At 42.8% G+C, this 14,991-nt stretch overlaps 1 protein-coding gene and 1 long non-coding RNA gene across 2 annotated transcripts in view; both read left to right on the top strand.

The window, feature by feature from the left end:
* The window catches only part of espn (espin), a 105,676-nt gene that overhangs the window by 62,662 nt on the left and 28,023 nt on the right, over nucleotides 1-14,991 (top strand). The window contains 1 exon segment of the mRNA XM_042299917.1: nucleotides 9,599-9,744. Within this exon segment, the coding sequence (XP_042155851.1) occupies nucleotides 9,599-9,744 (146 nt within the window).
* LOC112233045 lies at nucleotides 12,109-14,045 on the top strand. Its single transcript, XR_002950720.2, has 3 exons — nucleotides 12,109-12,365; nucleotides 12,643-12,690; nucleotides 13,011-14,045. It is a non-coding gene; the product is annotated as an uncharacterized LOC112233045 (long non-coding RNA).

Here is a 14,991-nt window from a genome sequence, read left to right as displayed (position 1 = left end):
ACGGTATTTAGATATATGTATCTGAAACCTCCCGAAATAAGTAGCCCCAATAGGACCAGCAACACGTGTTTCCTCCTGATGAGAGAGGGTTAATGGTGGGGTTAAAGAGGGGTAAAGGGACTTCAGATGCTTCCATGGCCCTTAGATGTGGCCTGCAGCAGTATAACCATTAGAAATTAACCATAAACCTGGTGCCATTGCATTCCCATTGCTGTGCTATTGCGGTCCCATTGCTGTGCTATTGCGGTCCCATTGCTGTGCTATTGCGCTTTGGGTTGGGTTCCGTTGTGTTCCCATTAGCATCACACACAAACACACTCACACTCTCTCTCACACACCAGTCCACACCCGTCATCCTTGCCTCTAGAGAAAATATCACACCACACAAAACTGAGCTTTCTGCATTTGTAGACTCTGAATCGCTAAAGTTGAGCTTGTGCTCCGCAATGAAGAGTTGCCAGGACCAAAAAGACGAAGGTAGCCCCATCGGCGGGTAATACCATCAGTTGTCAGGGGCCGCTATTTTATGGATATTTTTGTGTATGGTCTGTGTGGATTTATATCTACATATATATATATATATGAAACATACATGGCTAATCTGTCAAATGAATGAGGTGAATGTGGCCTGTAGCTTTTTGTTTTAGAATAGATGATGGGCCGTAATGGTGTTTTGGAGCTGAAAGGGTCTGCTTCCTGATCTCGCTTTATGTCAATGGTCAGGCTGGCTGGCTGTGTGTGATCAGGCTTCTCATTGGACTAGGCTGCTCATTAGCTTGCCTGACTGAGATCTCTCCCTCCTTCTAATCTACCGGCAGTGCTAATGCGAGCAGGGGTGTGGAAGGGGTGGGGCTGGAGGAGGCAGGGTGAGGCAAACGGGGGAAGTGGGGTAAGGCTGGATCTCAAATCCAGGCCCAGTTTGGCAAGCCGCTCGCTGTCGGCGCCAATTACCACTGATTCCTTTGGATTTCTCCCCAACTACGACGGGTCCTTTATAGACAGCTGCTCTCTTTTCTCTGGGCCGGAGAGGGAGATGGGGAGAGCGCAGGAGGGAGAGGGGGGGAGGAGGGGGAGTAAGAAGGGGTGGGTGACTGCATGAAGCTTTGCCCCGGTTTCTCGGTCAGCTTGTTGCCGTTGCTTCGCAGCAAGTCGGGTTTTTGCCTCCCCGGCAGGCAGGAATTAATGAATGATCCATAGTGTACTGGATCGTCAAGTTGAGAGGAGTTTTATAACTTAAACTCAGGTGATGTATCTATCCTACTGTTTTATTTGTTTTGGGTGAGCTTTATGCCTTGTCTGTCATTGGGATGTTAAAGATATGACCTTAGGTGTCTTAGAAAAGGTATGATTGTTATTTGTTATTCAGTTGTGTTAATTCTATTATTGTATAGTGTAGTGTTGGACCTGTTGATTGAGTTGTCAGTCTGATTTGGTTTCAAGGTTTCAGGTAGCCCTAGTTGATTTTACCTTTAATTGTTAATGTTATTTGAATACGTTTGTGTTATCTACACTGAGTTAGTTGGTTTGCTCGTATTTGTCAGTAAAAAATATTGAGTTGCACCCCATTTTGCCATCAGAACAGCCTCAATTCGTCAGGGCATGAACCCTACAAGGTGTCGAAAGCGTTCCACAGGGATGCTGGCCATGTTGACTCCAATGCTTCCCACAGTTGCCAAGTTGGCTGGATGTCCTTTGGGTGGTGGAGCATTCTTAATACACACGGGAGACTGTTGTGTGTGAAAAACTCAGCAGCGTTGCAGTTCTTGACACACTCAAACCGGTGCGCCTGGCACCTACTAATATACCCTGTTTAAAGGCACTTAAATATTTTGTCTTGCCCATTCGCCCTCTGAATGGTACACGTACACAATCCATGTCTCAATTGTAAAAAAAAAAATATAAACTTCTTTAACTTGTCTCCTCGCTTTCATCTATACTGATTGAAGTGGATTTAACAAGTGACATCAATAATGGATCATAGCTTTCACCTGGATTCACTTGATCAGTCTGTCATGGAAAGAGGAGGTGTTCCTAAGGTTTTGAACACTCAGTGTATATACACAGTACACCCATTAGTCACTTAACTAAGTGCCTTTGCCATATTAAAAAAAACACTTTACTTGTTCAATATGACAGGCATTGCATAAATACATTTCTCAGGTAACTCAACCATTGTTCAATAACTGTTGTGTTAATAGACAGTCACCATTGTCACTCGATGCATTCTTCAGACAAATCACCTGTTGGCATTACAGGATGTGTTCATTTCTTTACCAGATAGAAAACCTCTGTTTCTCCAATGTCCTTTACACGAGTACAATGTCCAAACAAAGTGCTTTTGTTTTCTAGATTTAACAATTAATAGCAGACCCAATTTTTAGGGCACTATTCTGTCGTAAAGAGATTGGGGCTTGTGGCAGCGAAACAGGATTTTTTTGTTTTACACAATGAGCTGTTACGGTCGCTGTGCTGGGGCATTCCTAATCTGTGCATCTTGATTGTCTGTTTCGGTTTGGTCGCGTGAAATAATTTGCTGCAGCATTTTCTCAGTTGCAGCATATTGGCAGACTGTGTCAATCTATCTCTACATTAGCTCTAGAGTGGTGCAAAGTCTTGTTCTTTCCCTTGGAGTTGCACTCTGAGATTATTTGCAGATTTGCCTAAATATATCATCCGGTGCATGTGACCCTTCTGGCCAAAATAGTTTTTCGCTTAGTTTCCAAACCATATGATCATTGGAGATGTATTGAGTAGAACCCGAAAGCGGAGGCTCCATTATGGTCCTGCCACAAGGGGTGTCATTTTACTCCAAGTGGAGCCAAGCAGGCACTCAAAAAAATGATACAATAAAAACAGCATCAAGGCTCCTCTGCACTCATCTCCTCTTTTGCGTTTCATACAAGCCATAGGTCAGTATTGTGTCTGCCACTGACCGATGGGCAGATGAAATATTCAACAGCCAGCTGTCTACCAGTGCCCAGTGTCAATCGCCACCAAGTCTCACTCTCTCCCATCTCTCTCTCCTCTTTCTCTTTCTTTCCTCTTCTCTCTCCCTCTCCCTGACCGATTGGCAGATGAAATATTCAACATCCAGGTGTCTGTCAGTGTTACTCGCCACTAGGGCTGTGGCAGCCACAAAATTTTGTCAGCTGGTGATTGTCAAGCAAATAATTGCCGGTCTCACGGTAATTGACACCGTTAATTAACATAAACACATTTAGCATCTCCTGGCTTCTACACATAGCCTACAAGCCACTGATGTAGACCTTTGGAACATATACATTTTTAAAAGTCTGATAAATTCATGTAATATAGCCTACACCTTCACAATAAATCTATTCTTTATTTTAGACAGGTCTAAAGAAACATGATATGAAGAAAATGTAGTCTGTTTCAGAAGAACAAAATAGCATACTCTGAGTTGTCATGATCTGGCAATGCCATATGGCTGTGGGCTACACTCATGTAGCAGACAAGATTTGCTTAGAACTACGTGGCATTATTTTGTAGTATTGTATAGTATGAAGAGTACAATTGAACAAAGCTGAATAAAATAGGATATTTTCTCCAAATGATTTGAGGGAGTGCGGACATGCGGCTATTCTGTGTTGAGCGGTTAAGAAACAGCTTTGTCTATATGCTTAATTTAGAGTTATTTATGTAACTTTAGTTGTAATGCAAAACAGTGTAAAAACAAAATGTATGTAAAAACAAAAATGATACATTCTAAGGCTGCAAAATGCTACTAATGATGATTTGAAAAAAGTTGCATGAAGGACATGAGCTCTGCTTTGTTTTTTTTGTGTAGGCTGTACACATTTCATCAGTCTCTCATTCACAATTTGACAAGCATGTGATAATGCCTCAAATTTCCCAGGAGGAATCCCCTTTGTGTGGCTGTAATGCCCTCTAAAAGAATCCATGCCTTTTGCGACCAGTGGCCGTTTTTTCCTTGGGCTGAATATAATCATTTGCATTCCCTTCTCCATGCGTGCTGTGTGCTCACGCACATGGCTCTCCGTCACGTGATCGGTCTTTCTCACAGGCTACAGGTGAAGAGGGACACATCGGGGACGTACTTATCCATTTCCGAGGCGCATATTGAAGATATTGGAAGAACTGTCCACATTTCCTTTTCGGCCAAGAAGTAGGCCTAATGAACGGCAAAAGTACTAGCCTATGTCAATCTACTATCCCCCATAGTACAAAAGTTTACCTATTATTTCCTGTGTGAGAAATAAATATTCCAAACATAGTCTGGGACAGGTGTGGGATGTGATAGATCCCAAATTAATACAACCTCTAGCATCCCCCCAAAAATGTACCCAATGTGGCTGGCGCAACAGATCAGAATGTTTATCTTAAAATGTTGATCAACTATTGGGCTATTTCTTCGCATTATAAGCGCAGCAATGCGCACACGGCAGTAGGCTATAAGCTCGAATGTTCCATTAGCGGGAAAACGCCCTTATCAAAAGTGACCGCAAATGCCATCATGCATGTAATGCTTTTATTATGAAGGTGCATTTCTATGGTGAAAATGATCCCCACAAACTTGAAACCCACGCGCTGCGTATGTATGCCAGTTAGGGTCTACACCCTTTGTAAAGCGGATTAATGTGCTTCATTTTAAGAAGTTATTTGGTCACTTTTAGTTGTGATACAAACCTTTTCAAAACATATAGGCCTATGGACTAGGCTACATGAGGTGTGCGACTATGATTCTAAAAAGTCGCATAATAAAGGTATGCATCGTTTCTTGCTTTACGCTGGGCATCATTCACAAGTGATAATATACAATTGATGGGCTAATATTGTCACCCATCCCACTATTCTTGATTTAATCTTGTCTTTACATATAGTAAATAATATGTGTGAAATTAGTTTTGATTTAGAAGGGACCATTATCACGCACCTGTCTCGAAGCAGAGGCATGGGAAAAAAATCCATGTAATCCATGAATTTAAATAGCAAATGGAGGACGCTTTTCCCATGGTTATACTCCTATACTCCTGTTGTAAAGACAATCAATGTGCGCAACAACGTGCGCAACATGAAGTGTTTGATTAGATTTTTGGTTACAATTGCATTCTTGTCAGAGTTATTAGAGGGACAATAGAGTGCTGAGTTCCAGGCAGTTAAGTTAGCAAGTATGGTAGGTTACTAAGGACCATTAGCAGCATTACAGCTTGGCGGTCACGTGGAATTTGACTGCCTTCATGACTCGTGACTGCCGGTGTGGCGGTAATACGGTCACTGTTACAGCCCTACTCGCCACCAAGTCTCTCTCTCTCCCCTCTCTCCTAGCTCTCTCTCCTCAATCAATCAATCAGTCAAATGTATTTATACAGCCATTTTTTACAACAGCAGTTGTCACAAAGTGCTTATACAGAAACCGAGACTAAAACCCCAGAGAGCAAGCAATGCAGATGTAGAGGAACAGTGGCTAGGAAAAACTCCCTAGAAAGGCAGGAACCTAGGAAGAAACCTAGAGATGAACCAGGCTCTAAAGGGTGGCCAGTCCACTTCTGACTGTGCCGAGTTGAGATTATACTGTAAGAGTACAAGGTCGGGTATAGCCCGCGATGATCTCCCCACCGCATGAGCCCAAGGACAAGAAGGATGGAGATGTGCACGCAAGATAGTGATTCAGCCCCCGTAATAGGGTCGGAGGCAGAGAATCCTAGTGGAGATAGGGGAGCCGGCCAGGCAGAGACAGTAAGGGAGGTTCGTCACTCCAGTGCCTTGACGTTTGCCTTCACACCCCTGGGCCAGACTACACTCAATTATAGGATCTACTGAAGAGATGAGTCTTCAGTTAAGACTTAATGTTTGAGACCGAGTCTGCGTCTCTAACATGGACTGTCAGACCATTCCATGAAAATTGAGCTCTATAGGAGAAAGCCCAGCATCCAGCTGTTTGCTTAGAAATTCTAGGAACAATAAGGAGGACTGTGTCTTGTGACCATTGCCTACATGTAGGTACAGTGGGGCAAAAAAGTATTTAGTCAGCAACCAATTGTGCATTTCTCCCACTTAAAAAGATGAGAGAGGCCTGTAATTTTCATCATAGGTACACTTCAACTATGACAGACAAAATGAGGGGGAAAAAATCCAGAAAATCACATTGTAGGATTTTGAATGAATTTATTTGCAAATTATGGTGGAAAATAAGTATTTGGTCAATAACAAAAGTTTATTTCAATACTTTGTTATATACCCTTTGTTGGCACTGACACTGGTCAAATGTTTTCTGTAAGTCTTCACAAGGTTTTCACACACTGTTGCTGGTATTTTGGCCCATTCCTCCATGCAGATCTCCTCTAGATCAGTGATGTTTTGGGGCTGTGGCTGGGCAACATGGACTTTCAACTCCCTCCAAAGATTTTCTATGGGGTTGAGATCTGGAGACTGGCTAGGCCACTCCAGGACCTTGAAATGCTTCTTACGAAGCCACTCCTTCGTTGCCCGGGCGGTGTGTTTGGGATCATTGTCATGCTGAAAGACCCAGTCACGTTTCATCTTCAATGCCCTTGCTGACGGAAGGAGGTTTTCACTCAAAATCTCACGATACATGGCCCCATTCATTCTTTCCTTTACACGGATCAGTCATCCTGGTCCCTTTGCAGAAAAACAGCCCCAAAGCATGATGTTTCCACCCCCATGCTTCACAGTAGGTATGGTGTTCTCAGGATGCAACTCAGCATTCTTTGTCCTCCAAACACGATGAGTTGAGTTTTTACCAAAAAGTTCTATTTTGGTTTCATCTGACCATATGACATTCTCCTAATCTTCTTCTGGATCATCCAAATGCTCTCTAGCAAATTTCAGACGGGCCTGGACATGTACTGGCACTGCAGGGGGACACGTCTGGCACTGCAGGATTTGAGTCCCTGTCGGCATTGTGTGTTACTGATGGTAGGCTTTGTTACTTTGGTCCCAGCTCCCTGCAGGTCATTCACTGGGTTCTTGTGATCATTTTGACCCCACGGGGTGAGATCTTGCGTGGAGCCCCAGATCGAGGGAGATTATCAGTGGTCTTGTATATCTTCCATTTCCTAATAATTGCTCCCACAGTTGATTTCTTCAAACCAAGCTGCTTACCTATTGCAGATTCAGTCTTCCCAGCCTGGTGCAGGTCTACAATTTTGTTTCTGGTGTCCTTTGACAGCTCTTTGGTCTTGGCCATAGTGGAGTTTGTAGTGTGACTGTTTGAGGTTGTGGACAGGTGTCTTTTATACTGATAACAAGTTCAAACAGGTGCTATTAATACAGGTAACGAGTGGAGGACAGAGGAGCCTCTTAAAGAAGAAGTTACAGGTCTGTGAGAGCCAGATATCTTGCTTGTTTGTAGGTGACCAAATACTTATTTTCCACCATAATTTGCAAATAAATTAAGATGATGATAAAAAGGCTGCTCTTTAAATATTTTGCATATGTTTGTTAAAGGAGAGCAGGGTCCAGAGTAACGCCAAGGTCCTTCATAGTTTTATTTGAGACGACTTGTACAGCCATCGAGATTCATTTTCAGATCTGACAGCAGATCTCTTTGTTTCTTGGGACCTAGAACTAGCATCTCTGTTTTGTATGAGCTTAAAAGTAAACATTTGCCGCCATCCACTTCCTTATGTCTGAAACGTAGGCTTCCAGGGTCAAGGTTTGGCTTTTCCAAGAGAGGGACACCATGCAAATAGTCCAAGTAGCCTTTGATTACCTGTTCAGGAGTCTTATGGCTTGGGGATAAAAGCTGTTGAGAAGCCTTTTGGTCCTAGACTTGGCGCTCCGGGTAACGCTTGCCATGCGGTAGCAGAGAGAACATTATGTGATTGGGGTGGCTGGGGTCTTTGACCATTTTTAGGTTCTTCCTCTGACACAGTCTGGTGTACAGGTCCTGGATGGCAGGCATCTTTGTCCCAGTGATGTATTGGACGTACTCACTACCCTCTGTAGTGCCTTGCGGTCGGAGGCCAAGCAGTTGCCATACCAGGCAGTGATACAATCAGTCAGGATGCTCTCAATGGTGCAGCTGTATAAATCCTTTTGAGGATCTGAGGACCCATGACAAATCTTTTCAGTCTCCTGAGGGGGGGATGGGTTTTGTTGTGTCCTCTTCACGACTGTCTTGGTGTGTTTGGACCATGTTAGTTTGTTGGTGATGTGCACACCAAGGAACTTGAAGCTCTCAACCTGCTCCACTACAGCCCGTCGATGAGAATGAGGCGGGCTCGGTCCTCCTTTTCCTGTAGTCCACAATCATCTCCTTTGTCTTGATTACGTTGAGGGATAGGTTGTTAAGCTGGCACCACCCAGCCAAGTCTCTTATAGGCTGTCTCATTGTTGTCGGTGATCAGACCTACCACTGTTGTGTCGTCTGCAAACTTAATGATGGTGTTGGAGTCGTGCCTGGCCATGCAGTTGTGGGTGAACAGGGAGTACAGGAGGGGACTGAGCACGCACCCCTGAGGGGCTCCAGTGTTGAGGATCAGCGTGGCAGAGATGTTGCTACCTACCCTCACCACCTGGGGGTGTCCTGTCAGGAAGTCCAAGATCCAGTTGCAGAGGGAGGTGTTTAGTCCCAGGATCCTTAGCTTAGTGATGAGCTTTGAGGGCACTATGGTGTTGAACGCTGACATATAGTCATTGAATAGCATTCTCAAGTAGGTGTTCCTTTTGTCTAGGTGGTGAGGTGCTGCCAGTTCTGTGCAGACTCAGGAGAACTGTTTTTGAGAAATATCCATATTCAAGGAAGCGTCCGTAATTTGTTTTCAAATGATCATGATCTTTTCATCTAAGAAGTTCATGAATTCATCACTGCTGAAGTGAAGGCCAACCTCACTCGGGAAATACTGCTTTTTTGTTAACTTTGCGACAATTTTTGATTGTTTGTTTTTATTCTCCTCAATCAAGTTAGAGAAATAGGGCAGCAGTGAGGGCTTTTTGTTATTGCATGGTACCGTCTTTCCAAGCTAGTCAGAAGACTTACAATTTGCGCCATTTCCGTTCCAGTTTTCTGGAAGCTTGCTTCAGGGCTCTGTATTTTCTGTATACCAGGGAGCTAGTTTCTTGTGACACATTTCTTTTAGCGGTGCGACTGCATATAGGGTATTATGCAAGGTTAAGTTTACATTCTCGGTTAGGTGGTTAACTGATTTTTGTACCACAACGTCCTTTGGTAGGTGGAGGGAGTCTGGAAGGGCCTCAAGGAATCTTTGGGTCGATAATCCTTGGTTGGGGTCTAAGCAAATTTTTTGTTACCATTAAACGTAATAAGATGTGGACTTCTCCATGAGAATATTGAAGTAGCCAAAAATGTGCATGTTATCTGCCATGACTACAAGTTCCGATAGGAATTCAGGGATCTCAGCGAGGAACACTGTATACGGCCCAGGAGGCCTGTCAACAGTACCTATAAAAAGGGATTGGGTAGGCTGCCTAGATTTCTCCCCCCTCTCTCTTTCCTCTCTCCCCTCACTCTTTCTTCTCTCTTTCTTCCCCCCTTGCTCTCCTCTCTTGTTTGCTCCCCTCTCTCTCTTCCTCTCTCTCTTGCTCTCTCTCTCCCCCTGCCTCACTTTTCCATTCATTTTTTTGTCCTCCCCAGGCAACAAATCTTTCAACATGATGTCCCCCACCGGAGACAACTCTGAGCTGCTGGCCGAAATAAAAGCGGGGAAGAACCTGAAGCCCACTCCACACAGTAAAGGCTACACCACTGTCTTCTCCAACAGCGGCCCGCCGGGCAACGACGTAGGTGGCATAATATCTACAGGAAAGGGAAAGGGGGATACCTAGTCAACTGAAATGTGTCTTCCGCATTTAACCCAACTCCTCTGAATCAGAGAGGTGCGGGGGGGCTGCCTTAATCGACATCCACGTCATCGGCGCCTGGGGAACAGTGGATTAACTGCCTTGCTAGGGGGCAGAACGACAGATTTTTGCCATGTCATATGATATGTTCATTATAGCAGACACTTTATCCACACTCAACAAAGACTAATGATTCACATATTCTGTATGGGTCAAATCCAAACTTCAATTTAAGTCAAATTTTCACTTGCTTAAGTGTTAAGTGTCAATGTGAGACTAGTGAAAGACTAGTGAAAATTTGACTTAAGTAGAAGTTAGGATTCGCCCCAAGTACGTATTCAAGGGAAAATATGGTGCTGTTACAAACTCCAACATGCTCCAACGAACTGAGCCATCAGATTGGATAGTGTAGTATTAGCAAAGCAGTTTGACTCATTCTGGAAAATTAGGTTCAGTAATCTGTGTTGGAGGTAATATGGGATCGCTAGTCACTTAGTCCTTCTTTAAAAGCGACATTCAAACAGCATTCTATCATGTGGTCTGTTGTCGTTGACAATAAGAAATGTTCAAACAAACTGTGCCATCATATCTACTTGCCAACGCAGGAGTTAACGGTTATAGCCAGAGTAGGACAGCGAGACTCATCCCCTTTGATGTTGTCCAAAAGTGCTCGTCTTACTACTGACCGTTGGAAGAGCAAAGCCAAAACACAGAAATATTAATACCAAAGATATACTTGTGAGGGAATCGTGACTTTTTAGCTCAGACAGTAGTAGAAGTAGTCAGAACTGAGTATTAGGAGAGACTGTAACTTTGTGTACTGCCAACATAGAATCATTGTTTGCAGTAAGCCAAGGGAAACGGTTATGTCATTATAACCAGGTTGTACAGCTAAGACTGGAAGTCATTCTAGGCAATATCCACAATGCTACCGCATCTGAAACTGTGTTCAATTGTAAAGGTTTCTGCTGCATAGGCAAATATTTGGATTTGCCCAAAATACTAATTTACTATATAATACTACAGTACTTACTATAGAATTCTGTAGTATACTGTAGAATACCACATTGTAGTATCCCTCGCGTGTTTAGTACTTACCAGGAATGTTGTAGTATACTGTAGACTAGTATAGTAAATACTACAGTATTATCTGCAAAAGGACATTGTAGTAAATACTACAGTAATGTCTGCAAAAACACTACAGTAAATACTAAAGTATATTACAATCTGCAAAAACACTACATTAATTACTATAGTATATACTACCGTTTCCTTTTACTATAGTATTTATACTATAGTCAACTCTAAATACTACAGCATACTACAGTAAATACTGTAGTATAGGATCCCAGATTGAGTGCACACTGTCATGAAACCTCATTGAAGTGACTAGACACACTCTGCAACATGAGACCCGCTCGCATTTCACATGATCAACATACACTGTGTGTGTACTGTACAGTGTAACCATTGTCCCTTTGAGACTAACCAGACAGTGACCTCAGCCATTTGCACATATCACAATATGATAATTTAACACATGGTCAAATGATGACTCACTGATGGCTGAACAAACATGTCACTGAATGGTGGCTTTTAATGCTGCTGACTGCACTCTGCTACTGTGGAGAAGAATTGAGGAAGTCTAAAACTCTGTGACCTGACTCGAGCCATTGTTCTCCTCCTGGTAGCAGAGCTGGCCTGGCCTCCACCCCCATGCTTGGTTGCATAACACGGAGTCAGCCCAAAGCGTCCACTCAGCGAACACAATAAGCAATCCAATACTAGTGGCACTCTGTGTGGGCATTGTCTTGTCTTCTTAATTGCCGTGTGACACATCAAAACAATGTGTTAGGTTCTCCAGTTATTCTATAAGCACTCTGGCTCATTTCAAATGCACTCCCCTACGTATTTATTTGGACAGTGAAGCTAAAATGTTTTATTTGGCTCTATATTCCAGCATTTTGGATTTGAGATCAAATATTTTTTTGAGTAGACAGTACAGAATGTCACCTTTTTATTTGAGGGTATTTTCATACATACAGTACCAGCCAAATATATTGGCACCCTTTCACTTTTCTTAAATAATTATCTGTTTCTTCTCAAATAAATCTAAAATGTAAAAACACTTTAGTTCTCCACACCTTGTTATTCGATTTTCAACAATATTTTTTTAAACTTAAAGGGAAATGTCACTGCTGCTCTATTTCACCATATGTCCATTTCATATGTTATTAACATACCATGTGTGTCATAAAAATTGCAACACGCAAATTGGAGCGTTTCAGCATCTCACTGGTTTTTAACAGGCCGTCGACATGTTCTGGTTGTTAGCAAACCACAATATCCAGAATTCATAGCGATTTCAGGAAGTGCAGAAATATCAAAATGTCTGTGTTTGTAGCCAGTACTTCCCGCCAGAGGATTTCGAAACTGATGGGGTTTCCAGGTGGTCGGACGTTAAAGTGATGCTATTCCATTGATTTGCCCTTTCACTTCAAAGAGGAAGGCTTGCGATCAGCCAACATCAATCAGTGCAGCAGAAAAGAAGTCAAGCTGAGGTAAAGGGAGCTAACGTTACCTAGCTAACTAGCTAGCGAACTACATGTGTTTATCTAAACCAAAATCTAGCTAGCTAGCTTTCATAATACACTGGCTAAACATTCCAAAGGAAATCAATGTAAATAGCCAGCTGTTATCTGGCGACGTGATTTGAAACGTTGCATTGTGAGCTTCATTAGGTTAATTTAGCTAGCTACAGCCTACTGGACTGTATCTAACCATTAACTAGCTAGCGATCTAACTACCACAGAGGCTAACGTGATTATGTGTTTATAGAGTCCGAGCCCATCTGCAGCAGCATCAAGCTCAGCACCAGGAACTATTGTAAGTCACCTTTGCTAAATCTTTCCATGACTCCATGATGAGCAAATACATATACTGGAGCTAGGCATAAACATGTTCTGTGTCTTGTTGTTATATAAGCTACAACTTCTACTGTAGTTTTCTCTATATTATGGCGGCTTAGCTGATTGTTCATGTTTGAAAATGGAAAAAGGAGATATTAGGTGTTTGTGACTGACTGGTGTCTGTTGGGGGGGGTGTGAAGGTTAATATGCATGATCTATTGACATAAGGGGTGTGGGTATTGATGGGGACAAAGTAGTAAAATGTTGACTAATCACGGACTACTATGTGTCCTACAGACTAATAACCCTGCTACTGATGACGATGAACTTAACACCAGCTTTAGTAGTACAGAGCCCGTAGACCCATTGGATGAAAGCTTTCAGCCGGGAACAAGCTCAACATCATCTGACTCGGAAACAAGCCAGGACGGCCAAAGGCATTTATGAAAGCACAAATACCCTCTTGAGAAAACAACATCACCAATACACTAAACTGTCTACAAGCCAAGTGCTCCTCAAACTTGTCACACCCTTGTAGTCAGTTCTTTGTGAGGCGTTGTTAGTCTATACTCTTCTAGCCTATTCACTCCATTGTTGGCAGTGATTGTCTACTCAACAGCACAACTGTGGGTGCTCATACACAACAATACACAACTAGACTGTCTACATGTCAAGCCCCCCTCAAACATTTCACATCTGTTAGCATCCCATCTCAAAGCCCCATTATTGACTCTTGAGTGTAACAAAACACATACCAGTCTACTGTTCCATGTTTGGTTTACAGATTAACATGGTTAATTTTATGATTATACATCCTAATGATCAGACGTCATGTCTTTCCAGGATACTTACAGTACAAACAATTATTCTGCAAGAGGTCAAAGAAGTGGGTGGTGAAGAAAGTGCAGAAGCCCAGAACCCACCACTTCAGGGAGACGCTTATCCACCTAGTTGTAGAGTGCAGAAAATAACAGACTGTTGTCTACAAGAAGCCAGACTCACAGCTCTCCAAACCCTGCCAACATTGCCACAGCGCCAAAGCCTGCTAAAACCAGCTGACATTACCCAACAGTAGAAGAGGTGCACCAGCTGAAGAACATTCTGGAACCTGCCTGGAACATTCAACCAGCACCCATATTCAGTTAGATGGATGTTTTAGTATAATATAGAATACCTAGTATGTTCAACTGCCTTGTGGTATAGATATTGCTGCCTCTCAAAAGTTTGTACACACCTACACATTTTCGACATTGTAGAATAATTGTGAAGACATAAAATATGTAATAACACATGGAATTATGTAGTAACCAAAAAAGCGTTAAAAAAAAAATCCAAATATATTTTATATTTGAGATTCTTCAAAGTAGCCACCCTTTGCCTTGATGACAGCTTTGCACACTCTTGGCATTCTCTCAACCAGCATCATGAGGAATGCTTTTCCAACTGTCTTGATGGAGTTCCCACATATGCTGAGCACTTGTTGGCTGCATTTTCTTCACTCTGCGGTCCAACTCATCCCAGTTTGAGGTCGGGTGATTGTGGAGGCCAGGTCATCTGATGCAGCACTCCATCACTCTCCTTGGTCAAATAGCCCTACACAGCCTGACGGTGTGTTGGGTCATTGTCCTGTTGAAAAACAAATGATAGTCCCACTAAGCGAAAATCAGATGGGATGGCATATCGCTGCAAAATGCTGTGGTAGCCATGCTGGTTAAGTGTGCCTTGAATTCTAAATCAATCACAGATCGTGTCACCAGCAAAGCACCCCCACACCTCCTCCTTCATGCTTCACGGTGGGAACCACACATACTACTACATGAGGTAGTCACCTGGAATGCATTTCAATTAACAGGTGTGCCTTGTTAAAAGTTAATTTATGGAATTTCTTAATGTGTTTGATACAATCAGTTGTGTTGTGACAAGGTAGGGGTGGTATACAGAAGATAGCCCTATTTGGTAAAAGACCAAGTCCATATGGCAACGAACAGCTGAAATAAGCAAAGAGAAACAACAGTCCATCATTACTTTAAGACATGAAGGTCAGTCAATCTGGAAAACTGCAAGAACTTTGAATGTTTCTTCAAGTGTAGTTGCAAAAACCTTCAAGCACTGTGATGAAATTGGCTCTCGTGAGGAAAGGAATGGAAGACCCAGAGTTACCTCTGCTGCAGTGGATAAGTTCATTAGAGTTACCAGCCTCAGAAATTGCAGCCCAAATAAATCCTTCCCAGAGTTCCTGTAACAGACACATCTCAACATCAACTGTTCAGAGGAGACT

This window comes from Oncorhynchus tshawytscha, linkage group LG16 (genome assembly GCF_018296145.1).
Source record: "Oncorhynchus tshawytscha isolate Ot180627B linkage group LG16, Otsh_v2.0, whole genome shotgun sequence".
In the NCBI taxonomy this organism is placed as follows: Eukaryota; Metazoa; Chordata; class Actinopteri; order Salmoniformes; family Salmonidae; genus Oncorhynchus; species Oncorhynchus tshawytscha.
The sequence above is the reverse complement of the archived record's forward strand: the minus strand, read 5'-3'. Positions and strand labels throughout refer to the sequence as shown.